This window comes from Cygnus olor, chromosome 25 (assembly GCF_009769625.2).
Source record: "Cygnus olor isolate bCygOlo1 chromosome 25, bCygOlo1.pri.v2, whole genome shotgun sequence".
NCBI lineage: Eukaryota > Metazoa > Chordata > Aves > Anseriformes > Anatidae > Cygnus > Cygnus olor.
The window spans coordinates 5,350,324-5,375,841 of record NC_049193.1 but is presented as its reverse complement, the minus strand read 5'-3'; the positions used below and the strand labels follow the sequence as shown (position 1 = coordinate 5,375,841).

At 49.9% G+C, this 25,518-nt stretch overlaps 1 protein-coding gene across 1 annotated transcript; it reads left to right on the top strand.

The window, feature by feature from the left end:
* Positions 1 to 109: 109 nt before the first annotated feature.
* On the top strand, positions 110 to 22,320 carry EFTUD2 (elongation factor Tu GTP binding domain containing 2). The gene is given in 35 exon segments (XM_040536470.1): positions 110 to 162; positions 619 to 724; positions 1,599 to 1,659; positions 1,662 to 1,718; positions 1,721 to 1,762; positions 2,199 to 2,277; positions 4,521 to 4,596; positions 4,880 to 4,945; positions 5,160 to 5,195; positions 6,101 to 6,191; positions 7,309 to 7,365; positions 7,368 to 7,393; positions 7,868 to 7,940; positions 7,943 to 8,033; positions 9,110 to 9,234; positions 10,929 to 10,992; positions 11,382 to 11,472; positions 11,871 to 12,006; positions 12,296 to 12,423; positions 13,439 to 13,553; positions 13,556 to 13,587; positions 13,589 to 13,629; positions 14,005 to 14,119; positions 14,342 to 14,447; positions 14,450 to 14,481; positions 15,024 to 15,125; positions 15,970 to 16,052; positions 17,177 to 17,263; positions 17,563 to 17,689; positions 18,148 to 18,235; positions 18,736 to 18,854; positions 19,357 to 19,451; positions 19,708 to 19,861; positions 20,857 to 20,964; positions 21,600 to 22,320. Coding segments are annotated over 34 exon segments (2,904 nt in total). The 5' UTR covers positions 110 to 162; position 619; the 3' UTR covers positions 21,696 to 22,320.
* The last annotated feature ends 3,198 nt before the right edge of the window (positions 22,321 to 25,518 follow it).

Here is a 25,518-nt window from a genome sequence, read left to right as displayed (position 1 = left end):
CGGCCCCGCCTCGCCCCGCGCGGCCCGGCCCGGCCCGCGGGACCCCCCGGCACCGGGCTCGGCCTGGGCCGGTCGCGGCAGGCGGCGGGGGCAGCCCGGGGCCTTCCGCGGGGCTGGCGGCGGCGCCAACGGCCTGGGCGGCGCGGCGGGGAGAGCCGGCGGGTACCGGGGGCACCGGGGGACCGGGATAGGGCCGGGGGTACCGGCGATACAGGGCCGGGGGTACCGGGGCACCTGGGGTACAGGGGGTACAGGGCCGGCGGGTGCCGGGGTACCGAGCCGGGGGTACCGGGGGGGTACTGGGGGCACCGGCGTTACAGGGCCGGGGTTACCGGGGGGCACCGGGGTGCCGGGGTACTGGGGGTATAGGGCCGGGGGTACCGGGGTACTGGGGGTACCGGGACGGGGCACCGGGATACCGGGGTGTTACAGGGACGAGGTACCAGGACAAGGCTGGGGTTACCAAGACAAGGCTGGGGGTACCGGGACAGGGCTGGGAGTACCGGGGGCACTGGGTACTGGGGGTACCGGGACAGGGCCGGGCAGGGGGTCCCGGGGGTCCCAGGCCGTGGTCGAGGGGCTCCGTGCCCCGCTCTGACCCTGTCCCTCCGCCCCCAGCATGGACACCGACCTGTACGATGAGTTCGGGAACTACATCGGGCCGGAGCTGGACTCGGATGATGAGGACGACGAGCTGGGCAGGGAGTCCAAGGACCTGGACGAGGTGAGCGGCAGGGGTGCGCTGAGGCCTCATCCTGCTCCTCGCTGCCTGTGGTGGTGCTGGGGGGAAGCCGCATGTGGCAGGTGCTGAGCGCCTGGTGAGCCCGTCCCCACACCGGGCTGTGCTGTCAGCAGGTCTGGCTCTGGCTTTGCTCCTGAGGATCACGGTGGGTTTGGTTCTGGAAAGACCCAATAAAAAGTGTCCTGCTGGTACCGCGGTAAGGAAAGGCGCTGCTTCGGCGTGAATCGCTGCCAGAACTGGGAGCTTTGGTAGTTCGAGTCACGTTTGGCTTTTTTGTTTGTGTTCAAAGGATCCGTGTGCTTTAAGTAAGGTCTTTATCTGACCCCAATGTGTGCCAGTGCCGCTGCGCTATTGCAAGGAGCTCGACTCCCTGGTGACAAACACTGTAAAGCTCCACAGACGCAGCAACGAGGGATGTGGGCAGCGTTGAGCAGGACAGCAGGGGCAGGTGCTCTGCCGTGCGACACCAAGGAAGGAGATGAAGGACAGCGGGTGCCCCTTCTTGTGTTAGAAGCCTAAAAGCGGGGTTTGTGTGTGCGGGGGTTGTGTTACGTGTGCCAGTGTGGTTCTGTCGTGTCTGTGAGCGAAGGACAGAGCTGCTGCCTGTGCCGTCTGTTTGAAGCGGGGCCGTCAGCAGCGGGCACACGGTGGGGGGATGCGTGCTGCTTCCTGAGGGCATTTCTGCAGGTTGCTCCAAAGCTGGTTGTGACATGCCAGAGCCACCGCGTCTGGTGATTTCCTGGCTGCCTGTGGGCTTATGGCTCTCTGGATATATGATGCCAAGCACTTTCTGGGGCAGTTAAGGTTTATAGAGCACTTCGGTGCCAGCAGAACTAAATGCGAGTGTTGGTTGCAGCTTGAGGATGATGACGATGATGATGATATGGGGGACCACGATGAAGACCACCCTGGGATGGAGGTGTGCTGCACGAGGATAAGAAGTACTATCCCACTGCTGAGGAGGTCTATGGGCCTGAATAGAGACGATAGTGCAAGAGGAAGACACGCAGCCTCTCACTGGTAAGCGGTGACAAAGCAGCAAGGTGGGTGTGGGGTGAGGAGAACTTGTCATGGATCCTTGGAAAAGGAAAATAACGTTGCCTTCCATTCTCCCCATCAGTTTTAATGTCCCTGTTGAATTCCCTGTCAGCCCCAGGCCAAACTCTTCTGTTTGTCTAGCCATGCCCACATTTTAGCACTCTGGATTATTGCAAAAGCTAAGCAAACTGGCTTTTGAAAAACAGATATCGACAGACGCTGCAAAGATATTTAAAGAGAAACGAAAATGTGTTTAAGGCATCTCGTTTGATCCTCATATAAAAAAAATAAAAGAATCTGTCAACTTTAAAAATGTGTTTCTGTCTGCAAAAAATCCCTCTTCAGCATGACTGTTTCTGAGAGTGTTGGGTTCAGGTCACTGATAACAGCATTGCATTGTTCTTTCTCTTGTTTTCAGAGCCTATTATTAAACCTGTGAAAACCAAAAAGTTCTCTTTGATGGAACAGACATTACCGGTCACTGTCTATGAGATGGAGTAAGTAACATGTAGAGCTTTAAGCGTGTACTTTGGATAAAGCCATCTGTGCTGCTATTTCCTCGCTTTTTGTTGTTTACAGGCAAAGGTAGGGAGTCAAAAGGGTGTGTACTGTATGGAGGAGGAAGCTTACAAGGGGCAGTGGGTTTGTTTCTTAATAAACCAGCAATATATGCTGCAAAATATGCAGCTGTTTCCCAGAATTTGAACCAAAAAGAAGAGGAAGAAAGTCCAAGGCTAAACATTTTACAGTTAATCTGCCTCCCGCAGGCAGCATAGTGCAGTTATCTGACACTAGAATGTAAATCTTTTCTCATCTCAGCAGCTGATAGAAAGCTCGGCAGTTGGAAACCTTTGTGTTGCAGATTTGCCGAACACAAGTTTTCCTGACTGGCTCAAGAAGTATTTATTCGGTCAGCATGTGGCACGCCTCATCCTCCTACAGCCGAAAGGGATATTTTGATTTCATCCCAGTGCATGTAGGCCTACGGCTGTCTCAAATTCATTCCTGTCTCTCCTGGAGGAGTTGCCAGGGAGAATTTGTCTGCCGCTGGTTGTACAAAAGCCACTGCCAAGCTGTGTGTGGGTCAGTGCAGGCTTCACAGCTAAGCTGCACTGCTGTGCCTGACGGTGTCTGCTGGTTGTACCCCACAAAGCAGCCCGTGGTACACCAGGAGAAAATCTTCTGGGAGGGAGAAAAAAATCCAAACAAATTTAAAAGCTGAGATTTTGGTAAAGAATAAAAACACTTGTTTCCCTTGTCTATGAAAATATGCGATCTTATTATTGACGCCTAGGCACTGCATTCTGCTGATGGGGGGAGGGGTTCTGTATCCTCACGTTCGTGGTGTTTCTGTATGTTCTTTTCTGTTTGAGGATGGGCAGATTGAGCTGTGTGAGTGTTTTGCTAGGCTGGTATTTCAACCCATGCACTGCTTCATGGGTACTCAGAGCCTTTTCCAGTTCTCAATAGCTGTCTTCAAGTGTTGATACCAAATCCAGACGCAGGCTTAGTAGCAGTTCCCAGTATGCCGAGCAGACCCCAACATGCACAGTCCTTTATACCACCAAGGATCCTGTTACCTTTTGGCAGCAAAATTTCCCTGGAGTTCATATGCAGATGCCCAGGACCTTTCTGAAATGGGCTGTCCCCTTTATTGTTGGTATGGCTGTGTTCATTGACCGGGGAGGTTTTCAGTATAGCCAGATATAAAGCAAACAGTGTGCTTGGTCTTATTTTTCTAAGCAGCCCATTTTGCACTTAGTCGATGGCCTGTGCTCTTCATTATCTGCTGCTTTTCTGAGTCCTGTGTCCTCTGCGTGTTCCTTCAGTAATGAATTCTTCTTCTTCCTGTTCGTTGATATAAATGGTTACGATGGGGCCAAGAGGAAGTCCCTGTGGGACTTAACCAGAAACCTGCAAGCTTGGTATTGATTTCACATTTAGCCTTGTTTTAAGACCAATAAGCAAGCTTTTAATCTGTATCGTTATTGATTTTTGTATTTTTTTAGCTCTTAATCAAAATCTCATATGCTAAGAAGTCTGCCGCATCAGAGAAAATTAAAGGAGTTTTAAAAAGGAGATTATTTGACAGGACTTAATATCTGCAAACCCATAATAATTGATACTTGTTTTATAGCTTCCCGTTATTTTTTAGAGTAGCTGCTAATTTAGGATCTCTATTATATTTTGGCCAGGATCTATGCAGAAGTGACCAGTCCATCATTCCCTAGCTCAGCTGCTGATTCTAAAAAGATTTAAATTCCATTACTGTTTCCTTGAGTCCCTGGGGATATCACTGTTTTAAGACCTGAAAATCAGAATTAATCGTCTCTGGAGCCCTGTGGCCATCTTTTAAAAATGTGTGGGGTGCTTGTTATCCACCCCTGTGATTTAGTTGACTACCTGCCACTATTCAAGCGGAAGTATTTCATCATCTGCTTACATGGATGTGACTTTTGCTCTAATACTGACTAGAAGAGAAGGAAGATATTCAGTAATATTTCATCACTGGCAGTTTTACCAGCTCTGTCTCCTCCCACCCACTGCCATCTGTCTAGCATTCCAACTCTCTTGTCCTCCCCATCTGGAAAGTGGGATTCTTCCTCCGCAGGGCATTGGCAGAATGAAAGTTTGGAGAGGATTTGGAGGGACCTCAGATAGAAAGCGTAGCTGAAATGGCACCTACTTTTCTTAGACGCAGCAGAAGCCTCCAACAGTCTTTTGTGTTTCATTCCTCCAGTTTCCTGGCAGATCTGATGGACAACTCGGAGCTAATTCGAAATGTGACTCTGTGTGGGCACCTTCACCATGGCAAGGTAGTGTGAATATCCAAAGTTTGTTGGGTGGTATCTCTCTCTTGCTTACTTTTGCTGTTGGTCTTTTGACCCCCTGATCTTTGCGGCAGCATTCTCATTCTCTGGCTGATCCTGTTGCTCTGCAGTTATTTGTGGCTGTGCAGTTATTTTGTTCTTTCAGCCATGTGGAAATAGTTCTGTACTCACCTTTCTCTGTACTGCATAGGAGGGATGGGCTCGTATTTGTATTCGTCTGTTTCAGCATGGTCACCTCTTTTTTTCCTTATGATCTGATATTTTTCAGACTTGTTTTGTTGACTGCCTGATAGAACAGACGCACCCAGAAATCCGGAAGCGCTACGACCAGGATGTAAGTGAGCTTTCAGCACATTCCTGCCTTTGGATCGTATGTGGGGAAAATGTGGTTTTGTGATCAGAACATAGGACTGGAAAACCAGAGTACAGTCCTAATTCTGGCTCTATTTTTGCCATGCTAACCATGTATAGAGAGTTATCACATCCTGTTTCAAACATAGTGTTTGATACAAAAAAGGGATATTCTGACTTTTGTTTTGTACTTGCAGCTTTGCTACACCGATATATTGTTCACAGAGCAAGAGGTAAGTGAGCCTCGCAGAACAGGCAGTGATTTTGTACAGTTGTCTTATGCTTTACTCACAGTTAGTTACTGTAGACAGTTTCTTTCTCTTTCTTTTATCATCTTTATGTGCCTTCCACATTTAGATTATTTTCTTCATCAATAAAATGATCTACTCCTCTTGGCTTTGCCTTAGGAAGGTCCCTGGTCCAACTTTCTTCCAGTTCCTGCAACCCTCATCTCCATGTATGATTTTATTTATCTACCTGTGTAAAGCTGAAGATCTATACTGGAGTTATCCCAGCGTACCTGGTTGTAGGCAACTACAACCATTTTCTTCAAGAGAGAGAGGTGGAGGGGGTTTGCGGCAGTGGTGGATAAGGAGAAAAACTGAAGTCAAGATACACGTTTCTCCTAGGTTTCTTTTGATGGGAAATCTTAGCTGGGTGCTCTGATTCCATGTGGTGTGGCATGGATAGGAATTTTATTTAGTCCTACTCGCTAGGTATTGTCACGGCCAGAACAATCCTTTGATGCATTGCTTTCTCTTCACCTTACTGCTGTGCTCTGTACTCTGTATGATTAAATCTTATGCTTTGAGGTATAACTTGGTAGCAGAAGAAGGGTGAAAGCACAGAGAAATATGGATCTTCTGTCTCTGGCATTGCATGTTATAATTCCTTAGCTGGAGTCAGCACAGATTGTGTGGCCCAGGAGTGGTAGCTCACCACTCGGAGCTGGTGTGGATGGGGGAGCTGGGCTGGGCAGTGCAGTGATCTGAGGTTGCTGCTCCCTCCCTGTAGGAAGAGATTGTGCTGGGTGGATGTTTACTTCTTTCAGTCCTTTTGATTAATTGTCCTTGTTCATCTTTTACATGGTGATTTTTCTTTCTCTTTTAATTGATAATCCTGCTTTCCTATCTTTCAGAGGGGAGTAGGCATCAAGAGCACACCAGTGACTATTGTTCTGCCAGACACCAAAGGAAAGTCTTTTCTCTTCAACATCATCGACACTCCAGGTGATTGTGTAATCCTGAAAATCCTGGTTTGGGATGCACTTAGCTGAAGGCAGCTTGATGTGTGAAGCAGATACATGACCGTGTGACTCAAGGTTTCTTCTCTCATTAATGAAACTCTTTGGTCCTCTGGGCAGTGCCATGGGTAGGAGCAGAACAGTAAAAACACGTACAGCTCAGTGGTTAATGAGAGCCTTCAAAGAACTTTTATGTTGGATTGTGGTGGGTCTGCGTAGCATTGGCTCTCAGAAAAACAAAGTGAGAATCTATACCCTGAAACTTCACTGATCCACCTGGAAATGTTACTTAAGTGCAATGAAACCCTGGGAAGTTTTCTTTCAAGATGGAACCCCGTGCTTCGTTGTGTGTTTTCAGTCCAGTCCTGGGACCCAAGCCTTTCACTAAGTTCATTCTTCAGAAATCTCTTCCAGCCGTGATGACTGTACTGCTGGCTCGTAGCTAGGCTTGTGTTTCTGATTAGTGGGCACAGTGAAGGTTAATGGAGCTGAAGATGTTTGACTGAAGTACATGAGAAGCAGGTGTAGAATTGGATTTTCTAGGTACCAATGTGCACGGTGTGGACCGTGGCTTTCTCAAATGCTGTTGCCCACTGTTCCTTCAAGGAGTTCACTCAGTCTTCTGACAGGCTTCTTTGGGTGGATGTAATCACAGATCAATGTGCTGCAGGAAGCTGAGATTTTAGGAAAGAGGGTCTTGGGACGCATCTGTTGAGTTACAGCTAAAGCTAAGAGAAGTTAAACACAGGAAGACGGGAGAGAAAGGCCTCTGTTCTCTGGTGGAAAACAATCTCTCTCCTTTTCTTGAAGTACTTGCACAGGGTTGTGAGAAACACGGTAACAAACGTGAGGAAAAGAAACTGTTAAACTAGTTGTGTTTATTCTCAAAAATGGCATTAAAACTGAAGCAAAACCCTATACAGAGCTCTGCAGCCACTCCTGAGTCACTGTCCAAGGAGGAAGCAGTCTGTGTTTTGCCTCTCTGGATACTTGTGACCAGTGCAAGCCACAGAGCTGAGGGTGGCTTTCCACCCTCTGCGATGCTGGGATCAGGGTTGAGCTTACTCTCGTTCTCACCTCCGTTTCTTTTTTTTTTTCTGAAGGTCATGTCAATTTTTCCGATGAGGTGACTGCAGGCCTTCGTATCTCAGATGGTGTTGTTTTTTCATTGATGCAGCTGAGGGGTGAGTGTCAAGTTCTGCCAGAGGTTCATTTCAAACTCTTGCAGTGGAGTCCTTGATCTTGCTTTATCATGAAGGCCTGGGATGGGTTCAGCTTTCAGTACTGAAGGGTTTCTGAAGGACAGTTTGAGAAGGAAATGTTTTTCAGCCAAATCAGGGAGTCAAGCCTCCAGCGTCTGTTGCCAGGTTTGGCATGATGCATGTGACCTGTAGGCTGATTCCCTGACTTGTTTGCATCTCCATAATATCTAAAATTGAACAGGTTATTTATATCAGAGATGTCCAAGGGGCAGGATTCAAGGAATTTGGTTGGGTTAGCACCTACTTCTAAATCTCAGGAAGATCAGCTGATCGCTGATGGCTGAGCTTAGGCTTTTCTACAGGCTGCAACCCTGCCTGTAAGGGTCACTGCCTGTCATGCCCTAGATAGCATTTTGTGGAGGGCTTTTGCTAGGGTGTTTGTGCTCATTGTTCCCCGCAGGTGATGCTGAACACAGAGAGGCTGATCAAGCACGCGGTGCAGGAAAGGCTAGCAGTGACTGTGTGCATCAACAAATAGACCGCCTGATCCTGGAGCTGAAATTGCCCCCTACAGATGCCTATTACAAACTCCGGCATATTGTAGATGAAGTTAACGGTCTGATAAGGTATGTGCTTGGGATGGTGTGTTATTAGCGCTTGCTGTCCCTGTTTCACTGCAGATGCTTTTCTTTGGGAGCCCTGTGTGTGAAAAGTCTCACGAGCTTGTCTCTTAATATGTTAAATCATAGAAAATGGGACAAGAAGAACCAGTGGAAGTTCATCTCAGATTAGGCAGGATTGGCTCTTGTTGTATGACTTCTGACAGGCTTCGTGGGATCAGCACTTTTTTCCCTATTACAAAGTATGGAAAGTGGACATAGGGCAAGAGGGGGGAAACTTGTGTGTTCCCAAATGTCTCAAATACCCTAAGAAGTCCAGGCTGTATCCCTAACTGTAGGCTGAAATGTCTCAAAGCTCCTAAAAGTTATTTACAAAAATAAAGGGAATTTGCTGTCCCAACCCCTAAACAGAGACTATAATATTGCTGTGGTCAAATCTTGCAAGACCCTCCTCAGAGAAGGGAGGGTTGTCTTCTCTAACCTTGACAATTGCAAGACTTTGTTTCTGTGGGTTCTTTTGCCACTCAGGTGACTTTCTTAACAGCATCCTTCCCTTCAGTTTGTGTTGGCACTGTAGCTTGGATAACCCCAAAATGAATTTGCACGAGTTCACTTGCATGCTTCTTTTGAGTCGCTACTGGCATCATGCAGCTCGTAGCAGGATAATTCATCCTGTTTAGCATGCCTGTGAACTCATTAAAGTTGTTTCAGTTCAATTCTGTCCTTGTTATTTGCCTTGTATTATCTTTTCCCTTGGTTGACTGACTTTGCTGGCTTTTTTAGGTGAAGAAAAACTCTACCTGATAAACAATACAGAGCACTTGTGCTGATAATTTTTTAGTTCTAGGTCTTTAAATATTTCTTTGTACACTACAGCTTTGAGGTTTGTAGTCATAATATGATACTGATCCTGAAATTCCAACAGGTGAGCACGTTGCAGCTGGTTTTAAGCCACTGTTTGGCAACGTAAAATCCTCGCCTATCACATACTGCTATTTGATGTGGGAAATAGACTTAAGTGTCTTTCTTAGTTCATAACATTGATGTTTTTTTTTTCTTCTCTAAAAACTGTCTCCTCTCAGCATGTATTCCACCGATGAGAACCTCGTTCTGTCTCCCCTTCTGGGGAACGTGTGTTTCTCCAGTTCGCAGTACAGCATCTGCTTCACACTGGGATCTTTTGCAAAGATTTATGCAGACACATATGGTGAGGATTATCCAGAAACCTTGTATGCTTTAACATCTTATTTTCTAACCTTTTTTTGTTGAGGCTTTCTGCTTCAGCTTTCACTGCATATATATATATATATATATATATATATATATATATATATGTATAGCCAATATATGCACTCTTGAACTTCAGAACTTGAGAGGTACTGCAGATCTGAGCCCCAGATAACGTTATTGCAGTCTTTCCAAAAATACAATTCTAACTTATTTTTAGGTAAATAGTTTCTCCTGACAAATATTTCTGGAGTCAGAAGTCCGTGTTTTATATGTACCCTTAAGCAGAAAAAGCAACTCCTGCTATGGCAGTTGAAGGCAAGTGTATGCCTTGCACTCTGCCTACTTATCAGAAGAGCTCAGAAGTGAAGCAGTTAAGCTCTGCCTGCCTTTTCCCTGAAGTCTCCAGAGTCTGAGACTCAGCTGCAGCCAGGCGCAAGCTTGGCCCACAAGGTTTTGCACTCTTGCCCTTCGGTCTTTTTTAAGAAACTGTCTTTTTTCTGCCTTTGATTTAATTTTCTGTTCCCTAGGTGCCCACTCAAGGCAATCTGCCACTTGTAAAGTGGGCCTTTTGCTTGCATTAGCTGGCTATAGAGCCAAGATTTTGAAGTCTCACATTGGGAATTTAGGGTGATCTGTAGGAGCAGTGAGCAGGGGACAAGGATGTTGTAGAGCAGCTGGCCTAGCTCTTGCAGAGAAGTTGGCCCAAGGGAGGAAGAATTGTAGGGGTCAGAGACTGATGTGCCAGGGCTATCATGCGTCTTCATGAGTTTGGAGAAATAAATGAGCTCCCTGGGCATCGCAGAATTAACTCAGTGCCTGCTAGGATGATACCCCTTCTTTTGGGGATTAATAAAGCATGCAGGCACAGTCGGTAGGAGATGTCATCCATGTGGGGAAGACATGAGCTGAATGGTACCTGAAGTCAGTAATGTTTGATTGTGGCCACCAGGGATTTTATGTACAGTCACCACACTTCAAATAACATGAGTTATAGTAGTTTAACTGTCAAAACCTCAGCCACCATGAAATTTCTTATGCTTGCACATCTGCCCACAGCAAAAGCTTGTTTGGAAACTGCTGTAAATTATCACCGCTGTCTTATTATTTGTAAATCCACCATGACAGCCAAGCACTTCACTATTCCTTCAGTGCTTGGGTATTTGGCTATGCACTTAACGCATCAGCTGAAAAAGAGAAAAGAACCTGGAGATGTTCAGCAAGGCAGAAAATGCTTGTGATAAGCCTGCGGGGCGATGGGGTGTGAGCCATCCCAGCACCTTGGCACTACATAGTCAGGTTGCAGTGTTAACATTTGGAAAATGAAGCAGATGTGACTGGGTTCCTGCAGTGCAGAGTCTGTCAGGCCAGCTCTTCTCAGCTCTAACCTTGTGTATAATCAAGACAATTGAAATGCTCCTGGGAAGCAAATTGAACCCACGGTGTACCTGGGCTGCTGGTATGGTCCTCAGTAGTCTGTTTTCTGCCCACTTCTCTGTCTAATCTCCCCAGATCAGTGTGTAGTCACTTATTCAGAGTTGGTACCAAGTGTTCGCTCACCAGCGTTGCATCGAATCCTCAGGGTTGTTGTAAAAGGCAAAAACCAAAGATTTGCAAAATGAGAGAAATACAGTGTTATTTGAAAGTCTCTTGTCATTTGCTTTTTCTCTTTAGGAGATATCAATTACCAAGAGTTCGCAAAGCGACTTTGGGGTGACATCTACTTCAACCCAAAGACGTAAGAAGCCTGTTTAAATGTCTATTACCTTATTGCTGTTTGTTTTTGTTTGTTTGTTTGTTTTGCTTCCTCTGTAAAATGTGGTCTAGGTGACCACCTGAGGTCCCTGCCAGCTTGAGTTGTCCTATGGTCCTGTGATGGAGTAGTAGGTGGGAAGGGTTGTCAGGCCTCCTGCTTGGTGTGAATCCATGTGGTTTTCACGAATCCCCTAAGTGGGAGCAGAAAGCCTCTTCTGGTCTTCACTGGGAGTAAGTGTGACTCCTGTATCCATGACTGCTTCCTGGGGAGACTGGGAGGGAGAAGATAACCTGAGAGGAGCAGGGGCTGTGTGTGCGTGCAGTAGGTGCTTGCAGAGTGCTCTTCATTGCTCTCCTTTTGTCTCCTAACAGACGGAAGTTCACTAAAAAGGCCCCAACTAGCAGTTCCCAGCGCAGTTTTGTGGAGTTCATTCTTGAGCCCCTGTACAAGATCTTGGCTCAGGTACGTGGGGGTTTGTTCTCCTTCCTGCAGTTCCAGACATGAGTGTTCAAGGACTGAGCACTAGGTGGTGGTGTGTCTGGTGCCTGTGGGGCTCTGATCCCGTTAACGCAGTGTGATCTTCGTGTGTTCCTGGGTTTGAGCACACACAGAAATGATGGGCATACCCTTGCAGTCGTTCCTTGCAAATACAGCCTTGTGTTTGTACAGTGAGTAGAACAGCCTATGTTCTTTGTAATGTGCTCTGGTATCAGCCAAGTGATAATATGAGCCAGCCAGGCAGTTCTCACGTGAGCTCTAAAGAGCACTGAGGGTGACAGGCTGGTGTGGGAAGGTACACCTGGGAGTTTGTGACTTGGACACCTGCAGCGAAGCTAACAGCGGTGCTCGTTGTCTTGCAGGTGGTGGGGGATGTGGACACGACCCTGCCTAGGACTCTGGATGAACTTGGCATCCACCTGACCAAAGAGGAATTGAAATTGAATATTCGACCGCTCCTGCGGCTTGTCTGCAAGAAGTTCTTTGGGGAATTCACAGGTAAATGCTGTTTGTCTTCTCCTCTGCAATGTTCCCAATAGCTTAGTCACAAATGGGCTGAGTTTAAGGGCTGTAATGCAGCCATGGAGTGCCCACTTGCACAGATCCCTCCTCAGCTTTGCTTTTTCAAATATAAAATATAAACCATTTGCCCAAAGGACAGCTTGAGACATCTTCCCCCTTGCTGTGGGTGCAATGCATTCAGAAAGGATTTGCCTTGTGTTTATTGGAGTACATTTCTTTCCTCTACCCTGCTTAATCATGTTCTCATGAAGTATTACTTTTCCAGGCTTTGTGGACATGTGCGTGCAGCATATTCCCTCCCCAAAGGTGGGAGCCAAGACGAAAATCGAGCATACCTACACTGGTGGCGTTGACTCTGATCTAGGGGAGGCCATGAGTGAATGCGACCCTGATGTAAGGAAACTCTTCTGTTTTGCTCTGAGTGTCCAAAAGTGTGGCAAACACACACTCCTTTCACTGACTTAACAGAGCAGCTGCCTCCTAGACAGCCAACTGCACAGATTTGACTTGCAGCATTTTGAAACCTCTCATCCGATACTGAAACAAATCTCTTCACTCTGAGAAACTTTAGCTGCCTGCCAGGGCAGCCCTTGAGAGAGAGAATTGTTTGACAGTGTTCAGAGAAGATCAGAGGCTAGGTCAGGACTTCAGAGCACGTGGGAACTGCAGGGTGATTTCAGGTCCTTTTGCTGTCTTTTTGTCCCTTTTCCATGAAGTTTGATTCACTCTCAAACTCTGAGAAAACTGACATGAATTATACTGATAAAATAAGCCTACCGTAGTTAGTAAGCCTCTTTCCTGTCAAAGCCTTGCAAGAAAATTCCTCTTCAAATCCAGCTTGCATTGAGCTCGCATTCGGAGTGGTCAAGAACCATCAAAGGCCAGCCCAGCAGTTTAGTGAGGAACTTGTGACTTTTTCTCTAGAGTCTGGAGAGAAAATTAATCTCTTATTTTAATGAGTTGTGGATTAACCCCACAAAACTATACAGTGGTGGCTGTTGCCAGGTCACCGGTTGTGGGGTGCTCTTGTGGGACTTAAAGCTGTGATCTGTGGGGGCTCAGGTGCTCTGCCCAGCAGAGAGAGACTGCACTGGTTTGCAGGCCAGCAGCTGACATTTTTCTTTTGTAATCCACCCAACTCGTGGCCTTGTCCCGACCACTATTCACTGTTTCGCAAGAGGAGGGAGGAGAACTTCAGAAAAGCACACCACAGTCATTCCAAGGGTCTCTGTCCAAGGCAAAGAGATGTAAGGTTTCCAGGGGAAGGGAATTAAGTCAAAAGTGGCAAGTCGCAACAAGTATTTCTAAGCTGCAGCCCCTTAATCGATTTGTATCTATAAGTCCTACCATGCGTGTGTCAATTTCCTGACTGTATTTTGAAAGGGTCTTCTTTCTCTTCCATGGGAAGGGTCCGCTGATGTGTCACACAACGAAAATGTACAGCACAGATGACGGTGTTCAGTTCCATGCCTTTGGCAGAGTGCTCAGTGGTACCATCCATGCTGGACAGCCTGTGAAGGTCCTAGAGAAAACTATACCCTGGAAGATGAGGAGGATTTCACAGATCTGCACTGTTGGACGCCTCTGGAGCTCGGTGGCAGGAGCTATGGAAAGCTCTGGCAATATGTTTGTTTTTGGGAGAAGTCACATGGAGTCGTTGCTGCCAGGGGCAGGGAGGAGGACAGAGCTGCAAGGGGCCGAGGCCGACAGCAGCGAGCACTGCTGTGATGGAAGAGTAGATTAGGTTAGAAGTAAGGAAGAAACTCTTCACTGTGAGGGTGGTAAGGCCCTGGAACAGGTTGTCCAGGGACTGCGGATGCTCCCTCCCTGGAAGTGTTCAAAGACAGGTTGGATGGACCTTGAGCAGCCTGATCTAGTGGAAGGTCCTTGCCTTGTAGATGAACAAGAAAGATGATCTTTAAAGGTTCCTTCCACCCAGACCGTTCTATGCTGCTGTCATGCTCCCCTGTCTTTTAGGTATCACATTGAGGTGAACCGGGTTCCTGCTGGCAACTGGGTGCTGATAGAAGGAGTGGACCAGCCCATAGTGAAGACTGCAACCGTCACGGAGCCTCGAGGCAATGAGGAGGTACTGTGTGTGGTACTGTGTGTGGTACTGGTATCGCTTACAGGGAGTCAGGGGGTTGGAGAGCATCTTAAAAGCTCCAGTGGTGACGTTAAATAAACTTCGCCTGCCAAGGGCCAGGGCATGAGAGCATCTCATGAAAGGAGAATAACTCAAATGCTGTGTCAAACTCCAAGTCCATGTAATGATGTAGAGGTTCAGCTCTTTGTCCTTATCTGGTTTCAGGCTCAGATCTTTCGTCCTTTGAAGTTCAACACCACGTCTGTCATCAAAATAGCTGTAGAGCCAGTCAACCCCTCTGAGCTACCCAAAATGTTAGATGGTCTTCGCAAGTCAACAAGAGTTACCCCTCACTTACTACTAAGGTATTCGGGTGTATGTGTGCCGTCTGTGTTTAGCTTATGTTACGGGATGCCTTGTAGGCTGATCTTAAAAGTCGTTTTTACTGTGGGTTGGTTTTTTTTGTTCCGGATTTTTTCATGTGGTTGCGGTTTATCTCATAAATCATGTGGAAATAGCAGAAAACTGTAAATCTGACAGAAAAGCTCACCTTGCTGTGCTCAGGAGACAGCTTTCTGCAGAGCACATTATCACTTTCTGCTAGAAAAGGCTGGTGGTCAGGTGGTCAGTTTGCCACCAGCATGGCCATGGCCTGGCAGTTATGATGGTTACTGGCAGTGCTGTTGCTGGGACTGGGGTGCATTGGTTTTTGTTCCTTCCACGCAATGTTAAGCTACTCTGTCTACTTGCATTGCTTGGGATCGTGCTTGTGGGAACTTTTCTTGGGTACTCTGATCCTAGCTGAATTATTTACAGCTGATAAATCCTCAGGTTTATATAGGAGCCTGGAAAGCAAGGGCCTTGTGAGCAGTAATGCTGTAAGTTGAATCCTTTTCTTATTTTTCAGGTGGAAGAGTCAGGGGAACATGTGATCCTGGGGACAGGGGAGCTCTATCTGGATTGTGTGATGCATGATCTACGGAAGATGTATTCGGAGATCGATATCAAGGTGAGGAAATGAGACAAGTGCCTTCCCAGCTAGGGAGGGATTTTGTTCCCCAAACTCGGAAGGACAGGAAGATAAACCTTGCAAAATGTACAAGGTGATTGTCTTCCTCTGATTCTTCTCCAGTGTGGGTTGAAGGGGTCTGGTGAGGTTTACTGCAGTAAATTCCCTTGTGGCTTGCAAGTTGTAGAGAGGTTTCTCTGGCTGATACTCAGGAGCTTGTTCCTACCTTGGCTCTGCAATGAGTAGGCAGCCAGTCCTGTGGAAGCCACTTGTACAGGAGGCAGGGAGGTTTGGCATATTCGCGGGCCTGTGATAAGAGGACCAGGAGGGGGGTAAGGGTCCCCTTCATTGCCAGCAGTTGAGACTCTTGTCATCAGTGCCAAGGTCTGTTGTGCTGCAGTCAGGGTCCCTTTCTCTGCAGCATGGATTTTGTCAGCTCTCTTTAAAATAAAAAGGGCTCTTAGGGTGCAGAAGTAACTTACACTGGTGATTGAGACACAGGCTGTGATTGAGAGCCTGAAAATTGGTGTGCAGAGGGGTGTGTGACCATGTTCCAGCCCTTTCCTGCACCGCAGCCACTGCCTAGCTAACATCAAATAAATAAACTGAGTGCATTTTTCTTCTACCTGGAATTAGATGAAAATGTTTCTTGTATGGAAGGAATTGCTAACCCTTCCTGTACAAGCCTCAGCATTTCATATGAAATGCTGATTAAAATACTGCCAGATTTATTTATTTTTTCTTGTAGATGTTCAAAGGTTTTAAACAGCCCTTTAAAACCAGAAAAAGTACTGGAAAACTGAGTAAAACAAACACCTCCACAAACCTGTTGCTGTTATTCCAGGTCGCTGATCCAGTTGTGACGTTCTGCGAGACAGTGGTGGAAACGTCCTCCCTGAAGTGCTTTGCTGAGACACCCAATAAGAAGTAAGAGCCCTTGGCACCCCTGGTGAGCTGGTCACTGGGGGACAGGCAGACGGAGGGGCTCGCTGGAGATTGGGCTTCACCCCCTCCGAGGGGTCTGTTCTCAGCGCCTGTTGGCCAGACAAGTGGCACGTGCTTGAGCTGGCAGCCTGCTGAACCCCTCAGTAACACACTGTGTCCCAGGGATGTTTCTGTGCTCCGCAGGAATTTCCTCATAATGGAGGGAATAAAATAATCCTCCTTTCCTTAACTAAATTTCACACCCTCTCAGCAGTTTTGTGTTGTTTCCAAGACTAGGGGGTGTATTGGGATCCTAGAGCAGGTGCCAAAGAGCCCGGTGCTGCCTTCAGCAACGCCCCAAACTTCCCAAGCAAAAGTTTTATCTTCTTGTATCTGTTCTTAATCTTGAAATGAGTCTGTTCCTTTATGGTGGTGCATTGGAGCCTTACAGCTTGGTCTTGTCTTCTTCCTCGAGCAGTGTGTTATAAGATGTACGCGTTAGAGGGAGATCTGGTGGGGAACGTAGGGCTGAATGACCAAATGAATTTTCATGAAAATGATGGTGTCACGCTGAAGATAGTTGTCCTTTGTTCCACTGTGTCTTCTGGTTCTTCTTGCCCTCCTTTATTTTGATGTAGACTCTCCAAACCTTGTTTTTGGGAACAGAAAGGTTCTAGTCTCAGGATAGTCTTTGAAGCGCTGTACATGTGGAGTGACTTGCTCTGGGGGCAAGATTACCCATTTGAGTGGGGTTCTCCAAGGCAGCATCCCTTGTGTCTGAAACTTGTCTGACACAGCTTATGCTGGCTGATAGAGGCATATTGCTTGCGCCATTGGCCTGCTTGGGCTTGGCTGTGCTTCCTTCCACAGCCTTTATAAGCGCTGGACATCTGGCGGGGGGATGGAGCAGTCCTGTCCTTTAGCAATCTGCTGCTGGAGATGAGCAGGCTTCAGAGAGCAGTTGTTGAGAGTGTGAGCTGTCTTTACAAGCAAGACAGTAACACTGAAAGACAAGGATGGCTTCCTCTCCCTGGCTGTGTTCAAGGCATTGCGCAGTCCCTTAGGTCCTGCCAATTACTGCCATTTCCATCATTCCGTGGACTAATTGCAACTGTCTCTCTTCTCAGGAACAAGATCACGATGATTGCTGAGCCTCTGGAGAAGGGACTTGCGGAGGACATTGAAAATGAAGTGGTCCAGATAACGTGGAACAGGTATGACCAATCTGGGGAGCGCAAGAATCCTTCTAGAAGGGAATAATTGGGAAGACGGGGAGTGCTGGGATCTACAATATCAGACAGCCCCTCCGCAGGGGTCCTGTGTCCGATATTGCTGCTGGTTAGTCCACGCGCATCCCTGCCCCAACAAACAATTTGCATTCAGTTTTTTTTTTTTTTTTTTTTTTTTTTTTAAAAAGACCATTTTATACGCAAAGAGAACAGGTTTATAAATATGTTGTGAGTGCAAGGCAGAGACCTGTTTCCTGAACTTTCTTCTGTTCTTCTTCTATCAGAAAGAAACTGGGTGAATTCTTCCAGACCAAATATGACTGGGATTTGCTGGCTGCCCGTTCCATCTGGGCCTTTGGGCCAGACGCTACTGGCCCAAACATCCTCGTAGATGATACGCTACCCTCAGAGGTGAGAAACACAGGCACCGGGGTTGTATTGCAGTGAAACATTTGTCCTGTGGTGTCCAGAGGTGACAGTTTCTTCCAGGACCTGCAGCAAGGTCCTAAGGCTGTTGGAGTACTTGATGGTTTGCAGTATCTCAGATTTGTTGGACTTCCACCATAGTCATACCATAGGCTAGTAAACTTCCTGTTATTTTTCAAGCTCTGCTATTTGGGCCAACATCCTCAGAACTGGCAACTAAACGGCCTGTCTTTCAGGATTACCAAAATATGGACTCTTTTAATTTATAACTATGGATGCCGAACTCTGAAAGTGGTGATGTTCCTGAGCTGTGAGGGGGATTATAGAGGGATATGGCTGCTTCTCTAATAACTGACTTTTAAACACCGGGGTCTGTCTGTTACTGCCTCATGATGCACATTTGGTCTCTTGAGCAGTCATTCCATCTGTCTGTCTGTCTGTAGGTGGACAAGGCACTGCTGGGCTCTGTGAAGGACAGCATCGTGCAGGGATTTCAGTGGGGGACCAGGGAAGGGCCTCTCTGTGATGAACGTAAGTAGAACCTGGGTAGAAGTGAAGCTAACAAGATCAATAAATTCTGCCATCTGTAAGCACTCAAGTGATTTTGCAGTCCCTCAGTGGCTGTTCCATTCACACGCCACAGCTGGGGACAGCTCTGGGAATGAGTGACGAGGGAGATAACAGAACCTCCCCCTTTCTCCCTGCTGTAGTTTCCACCTGGGCACTGACATTTGGTGCCTACCTGCAAACCGGGGCTGTTAGCAGGCAACTTGACTCTGCCCTCACACAGTTCTGGTACAGACAGCTGAGCACCCTGCAAGATTAACTGCTGAACTGCCTGTCTTGGAGTGTGCAGGGTTAGGACGTGGTCATGCTTTCCCTGCTGGAATTAAACTTAGAACTTTCTCTGGTGGCTCTAGCTCTATACTGGGATCTCCGGGCTTTGTGTCTCTGGGGATGTGTGGCTGGTGCTGGTATGGCAAAGAACATCCCCCCTCAAGTCACTTGCTGTCATTTTTTCCCTTCCTCAGTGATCCGTAATGTGAAGTTTAAGATTCTGGATGCAGTGATTGCTCAGGAGCCCTTGCACAGAGGTGGGGGACAGATCATCCCAACAGCACGGAGAGTGGTGTATTCTGCTTTCCTGATGGTGAGGACCACGCTGTGTGTGACAAAGACTGAGCCCCGTGCTGTGCTGGCACCTGTGGGGTCTGGCAGGGTGGAGGCTCCAAGGACCGCAGGTTGCGCACACGCTGCAGTATGTGCCCCAAGGATGTCGGTTTAAACTGGCTCATTCATCCGTTAATGCTTCCTGTGCCCTTTCAGACTGGCAGGCAGGTTTTATGAGTGTTCATGTTGAAGTCTGGCTGGAAACCTGCTTGCGTCTGCTCTGCCTCCCATTTTGCTAGTGTTAGACATGCAGGGGAAGGTGGGTGTGGGGGAGAGGGTAGCACACCAGTCATGGACAGAAGGAGAACAGCTCCTTTTAGTGTGTGTTTGGGATTTGTTTGGGCACCGCTGGGACAGGAGGAACCCTTTCATCCCCAGTCAGGCGCTGTGTTTGACCAGAGCATGCCAGCCTCTGACTCATGTGAGCCACATCATGTTGGTGCTGCTGTAGGCTCAGGCGATGTGTCCCTTTCTCCCCACAGGCCACCCCTCGCCTGATGGAGCCCTACTACTTCGTGGAGGTGCAGGCCCCTGCTGACTGCGTTTCTGCGGTGTACACGGTGCTGGCCCGGCGGAGGTGAGCTGCTCTGACCAGTTGCCATCACCTTACACTGCAAAGAAGCAACTACTTGTCTGGGATCTGGGTTGCCAGAGACATTTACAGTCCTGGCGCGTGCTGGTTTTAAAGTGAGGGGAGAGGGTGAAATCTATACGAAGCGGTAGCTGAAAGTTTTCTTGGCTGATCCCAGCCCCATACTGTGTGAGATGGGGATGGCCGGGATCACAAATACAAGGGGACATAAGGGAAGACTAATCTTTTGACTGTTGGGCAGAGGCCACGTGACACAAGATGCTCCGATCCCGGGTTCCCCTCTCTACACCATCAAAGCCTTCATCCCAGCCATTGATTCCTTTGGGTTTGAGACAGACCTGAGGACCCACACGCAGGGACAAGCGTTCTCGCTGTCTGTCTTCCACCACTGGCAGGTGAGTCCATGCGCTGGTGAGATGGGGAAGAGGAGCGTGGTAGGACCAGGCACCAGGTTGTGCAAGGTGCTCTCAGTAGAGCTTAGTGCCACAGCGTGCACTGGGTAGGTGAACTTCTCTGGAGATTGCTCTCAGACGATCTCGAATGCAGGCATTTGGGAGCTGGTGGAGACTTTGTGCACCAGCTGTTAAGTGTCTGCCAGAAGCCAGCATCTTTGTTCCAGGTTACATCCATTTGCCCTAGCTGGGGAGTGCAGAATGCTGCTGCTCGCTGAGCATAAAGGTCCTTTAGTGCCTGGGGAGACGGCATCCTCAGCCAGGAGGAGGGAGCTCTTCGGGTGCACACAGCTCTCTGCAGCTCGGGGAGCAGGGTTTGAACTTGTCTGTCTGCCCTAAGACAGATTGCCACCGTTCAGTTTCACCTCTCAGAGAAGGCTTTTTAAACCTACAGAGGACAGGGTTTGGGACACAATACTGTACTGTGGCCTCTTCCCTATCTGGGGCAAACTGCGTCTCGTGGGAGCCACCGCACTGTGAGCCTGTGAGACACACAGCTACATGTGGTGCATCCAGGTGGGAGCAGCAGCGTTCTGAGCCCCAAGGCTGGCTTGAATGTCAGGATGGAAAAGCCAGAGGCTTGGCTCTGACGAGTTAAATGTGCCTGGTTTCTAGAAAGGGTAACACTGATGGGGACCCATGTGGGTTATTCTGGTTAGCAGGTTTTTAGAGGTCTTAGATTACAACAGCAGGCAGAGAAGGTGGGACGTGTTCTTGGCTTGGATTAGCAACACCATATTAGTGACTCCTCACAGGAACGATCGCAGGTGGTGATGTGACAGCTTTCTGTGCCAGGAGAACAGATGCCGTGTTGGGGCTTTGTAACACCAAAGCAGGAGGTGTTTTTGGGGCCCAGGGGTGTTTCCTCTTGTAGTTCAGGCTCTCCTGGAGATTAAACCAGCTGCCAGCATTGCTCTCATGCCTTGGTCCTGTTTCAGATTGTGCCCGGTGACCCCTTGGACAAGAGCATCGTCATCCGACCCCTGGAGCCGCAGCCAGCCCCACATCTGGCCAGAGAGTTCATGATTAAGACCAGGCGCAGGAAGGTAGGTCTGGGAGTAATCCCTGGAGCGTCCCTCTGTCCATCTGTAGCAGCAGCTGAGATGTTGCAGTGTTCTCCCTTGGGCATGCCACATCCCCTCCATGTTCCCAGAAAGGACCGATGTCCTTTGTGCCTCGGGACTTCCCTCACTCTGTGCCCTGTGCTGCCTGTTGGTGCCTGTGACGGCCCCAGGAGTGCAGTGATCTGACAGCAGCTCCAGCCAAAGCGGGGTCCCACAGCATCCACTGAGCCCTCTTCCCTTCCCAGTGCCCTGTGGTGGCCTGGTTTAGCCTGTTAGTCCCCCAGAAAAAGGAGCAGCTGTTTTCTGGTTTAGTGAGTGGGACTGCAGAGGGAGCAGAGAGAATCAAGTTCCAGCCTGGGGTAGCAGTGAGCTGGTGTATATATGCTCAGCAACAGGAACCACCTGTTGGCAGCTTCCTGAGAGGCTTCCTGAGAGGGTAGGTGTCTTTGTTAGGTGTTACCTGCTGAGTAGCACCTGACGCCTTGCAAATTCTCCTGTCGAGCCTGAAAATTGCTCTTACTGTGGGACACCAGGGCCTTTCGATGGGATCTCTGCCAAGATGGCCGCATGGGTGCTGGCATCCAGAGGAATAACCCGGGTTTGTGGTTGCTCTGCAGGGCTTGAGCGAGGATGTGAGCATCAGCAAGTTCTTCGATGACCCCATGTTGCTGGAGCTGGCCAAGCAAGATGTTGTTCTCAACTACCCGATGTGAACGTGCTGCATCAGCTGCTGCCTTGTGAGGGCTGACATGAGTCCTGGCCAGCATCTGCCTGCCTTCCCCATCCCCACTTGCCCAGCCCTGGCTCCTGGATGCTTGGGGCAACCAGGCAGCTGCCCCTCAGGTCGCTCTTTCACAGCCGTAGAAGTTTTCTAGGGCATTTGTGGACTGTGTGCTTAGGGCCTGCCCCATACAGGGAGCAGCCCAAGGCACTGATGCTTTTTGTATTATTAGAGTTCAGCCATTGTAGCTTCCAGCAAGATTTCCCCTTTGGATTTGCTCTTTCCAGGCACACACGTTATCCTTGTGCTGCAACAGAGCAGTTGCAATATAATGTTAACATCAGAAGGGGCTGAGTGTAAGCGTGCGTCAAGCATTTGCGCTGGGGTCAGCTCCTGGCTGTGCTTCTGATAATGCTGCCCCCCTCCAGGATGCTGCCAGGATGGTTTTTTTTTTTTTTTGCCCTGAGCAAAGCCTGTCTTTGGGCAGCTGAGGAAGGTGGAGGTATGGGGAGGAGGGGGTGTTTCTACCAGCCTCTCCAGGAGAAGTGGCAAGTGTGGATTTTACCTTTTTTGTACATGTTTTTTCAACCCTTATAAACATTTAATACAAACTTCCAGCCAGAGCTCAGTCTGATCCCTTCGACAGGAGGGAGAGCTGGGAGCTCTTCCTTCCCTGGTGCTTAGAGCACACAGTGCCCCAGTTCCCCACGGCTCGGCGCTGATTTCTCTGCCCTTGGCACTGTCCCCCCCCCCCCCCCCCCCCCCCCCCCCGAGGCCTTTGTGTCCCCCACCCAGATCTCACATCCTGCCTACTGTAGCTAATTAGCCCAGGACAATCCTGTCCCACCCCAAGCTTTTCTTCATTTCTCTCTGTTTTGGGCTGCTGCTGTGTTTTCGGGGGATGTCATCAGTTGTCCATGTTGCTTTTGGTGCTCCCTGTCCACTGCCCCAGCTCCCTGCTCAGACCCTTGTCCACTCCTGAGTGTGTGCTGGGCAACTGGGCCTAGTTTACATCTCCCTGAGGCATTTACAGCCTGTCTGCCTCCTGGCCCTGCTCTCATGGAGCAGATGCCTGTTATCAGCCCACTGGGACCGTCCTCGTGTGCCACTTGTGCGTCGTGCGAGCACGGGCTGGGGCTGGGACCATCGGGTGCTCAGCCCTGCGCTGGGGACTGGAGCCCGGCAGGGCTCACAGCTCACCTCAGCTGTGTTCAGCATCTCAGTGCTGTTTAACTCCTGTAGGGCCAAAGGAAATCATATATCCATGGGCAATCGTCTTGTATGTGAGGGTGGAGGCTCTCTGGTATGGAAAGACCTTGTCAAGATCAGATGCAGAGTCTGCACGAGGAAAAAAACAAACACATTTTTGAGTACCAGGAGCTTTGCCAACACCCAAAGCATCATATCTCGTGTCCTGCCACCATCCCTCTACCACCAGCCCTACCTTGTTGCTCTCAGAGCACAATTTGGTGCTAGCATGGTCCTGGGAGAACCTGGGATCTGGGCCTGGATTTGTCCGCAATACCCAGCCCTATTTCCTCCTTCCACGGTGTTCGTAACCCTCGTTAGGGAGCTGTGCTGAGTTTGACTGCGGCAGCCAGCGTGGTGGCAGCACGCACCTTGTGGTCCAGGCCAGCGAACCTGCCACAGAGCATCAGTGTCCCTGGGGGACATCGGGACAGGTCGTGGGAGCATGCAGCACCCAAGGAGCAGAAGGTAAAGCCGAGGCACGTCCTAAACCCTCTCCCAGCTACCGGTGGAAACTGGGAAGCACCGGACTGACGTAGACCCAGGGAAGGAGGAAGCAGCCCTGTCAAAGAGCATCCAGGCATCCCGCGGTGTCCTAGCTCTCTGCGGAAGCTGAACAGGGCAGGGGGTAATGGAGGGCTGGGCCCGGGAGCCACCAGGCTTGGAAAACACCGGGAAGGGTTTCCTGCCACTACTGGGGGACAGGGGCATCGCCCACACACCTGGCAGGCTGCTGTGTCGGGGCTCAGCCATTCCACCGGGGCAGCTCCAGGAGCTGCCCCATCACCTCCCGTATCGGGCCTGGCCCCACGGCCTCGCTGCAGTGCAGCCTCGGCAGAGAGGTCCCAGGGAGGACGAAAGCTCCTGCCTTGTGCTCCTACCAGGTCCTGCAGTGCCTGGTGGCCCTGTGCCTGCTGTGAGGGCACCATGGAGAGCAGCCCAGTGCCCAGCTGGGCCCTGGGGGCCAGGCTTGCCGTCTCCTGGAGCTGCTCGAGCCCTGAATTGCTCAAGCCAGGGCCCGGGCTGCAGCAGGCTCTGGGTCTGTGGGGCCGGCAGCATGCTTGGCGCAGCACCACATGTCCCAAGGCTTGGGGGCTGCGGCCTCAGCTCTGGAGCTAAGTGCTCGGCCGCCCTGTCACATCACAGGGAGGGCTTTGTCCCAGGAAGGGGACGTCTGTCAGCCCTCTGGGATGGCTCCATTCCCAGCTCCAGACTCTCCAGCGCTGGGTGTAAAGGCCAGGAGTCCTGCCGCCACAGCGGGCGTACCCGTGCACTGATGGCCATCAGCATGCATCACCCCTTGCCTGCCAGAGAGCAGAGCCTTGGGGCTGCTCTGCCCACAGGTCTGGCCACCATGGACATGTCCCTGAGCTGGGCATGTCCCCCAGGCTGTTTACCCGCAGGCCGGGATGCAGGATGTGGCCCAGCAGCGTGGGAAGGAGCCAGTTCTCAGGCAGGCTGCTCCCAGCGGGGAGCGCGGCTGGAAAACGCTGACCTGCAGCGGGTCCGGGGCTATCATGCAAGCTCTCGCAGCCGTGGCTGAACACGCAGCCTCGTGCACAGGCTGGGAATTTTCCACGGAAATGGTTGTTCCCTGGGAACGGGGAATGTGCGCAGCTGGGCCTGACCCTTCTCCCTGCGGAGCGGCTGGAATTACCCCCCACCGGCCCGGCCACAGGGGCAGCCGAGCTGTAGCAGCGGTGCAGCAGGTAAACTGAGGCACAGCCACGATGGTGGGGACTGTGGCTCCATCCTGGGCATGAGTTCATCGGGGCTCAGCAATGGGGCTGTCAGGCAGGAGAGCGATCACATCCCAGCCCCTACATCATCCCCGTTTATCCCCATCCCGCCTGACTCCCAAGGGGCCTTGGAGCGTTGAGCAACAGGCTCCCATTGGGGTGACCCAGCCCTGCCCGCAGTGTCCCTGTCCCCATCCTGCTCCTGGTGTCCCCATCCCTGTCTTGTTCCCCATGTCCTCATCCCCATCCTGCTCCCAGTGTCCCTGTCCCATCCCCAAAGCATCTGACACTGTCCTGCGTGACATCTTTGTCTCCAAGTTGGAGAGACGTGGATGTGGTGGATGGGCTGCTTGGGGGATAAGGAAGTGGCTGGGTGGTCACAATCAAACTGAGGTCAGTGGCTCGATGTCCAGGTGGAGACTGGTGACAAGCAGTGTTCCTCAGGGGTCGGTATTGGGACCAGCACTGTCTAACATATTTGTCAGCGACATGGACAGTGAAATTGAGTGCACCCTCAACAAGCCTGCCAATGACACCAAGCTGTGTGGTGTGGCCAACACGCTGGAGGGAAGGGATGGATGCCATCCAGAGGGACCTGCACGTGCCTGAGAGGTGGGGCTGTGCGAACCTCGTGAGGTTCAGCAGGGCCAAGTGCAAGGTCCTGCATCTGGGCCAGGGCAATCCCAAGCACAATGACAGGCTGGGTGGAGAACGGATTGAGAGCAGCCCTGAGGAGAAAGACCTGGGAGTGTAGGCTGATGAGAATTTTGACGTGAGCCAGCAACATGCATTTGCAGCCCAGAAAGCCAACCATAACCTGGGCTGCAC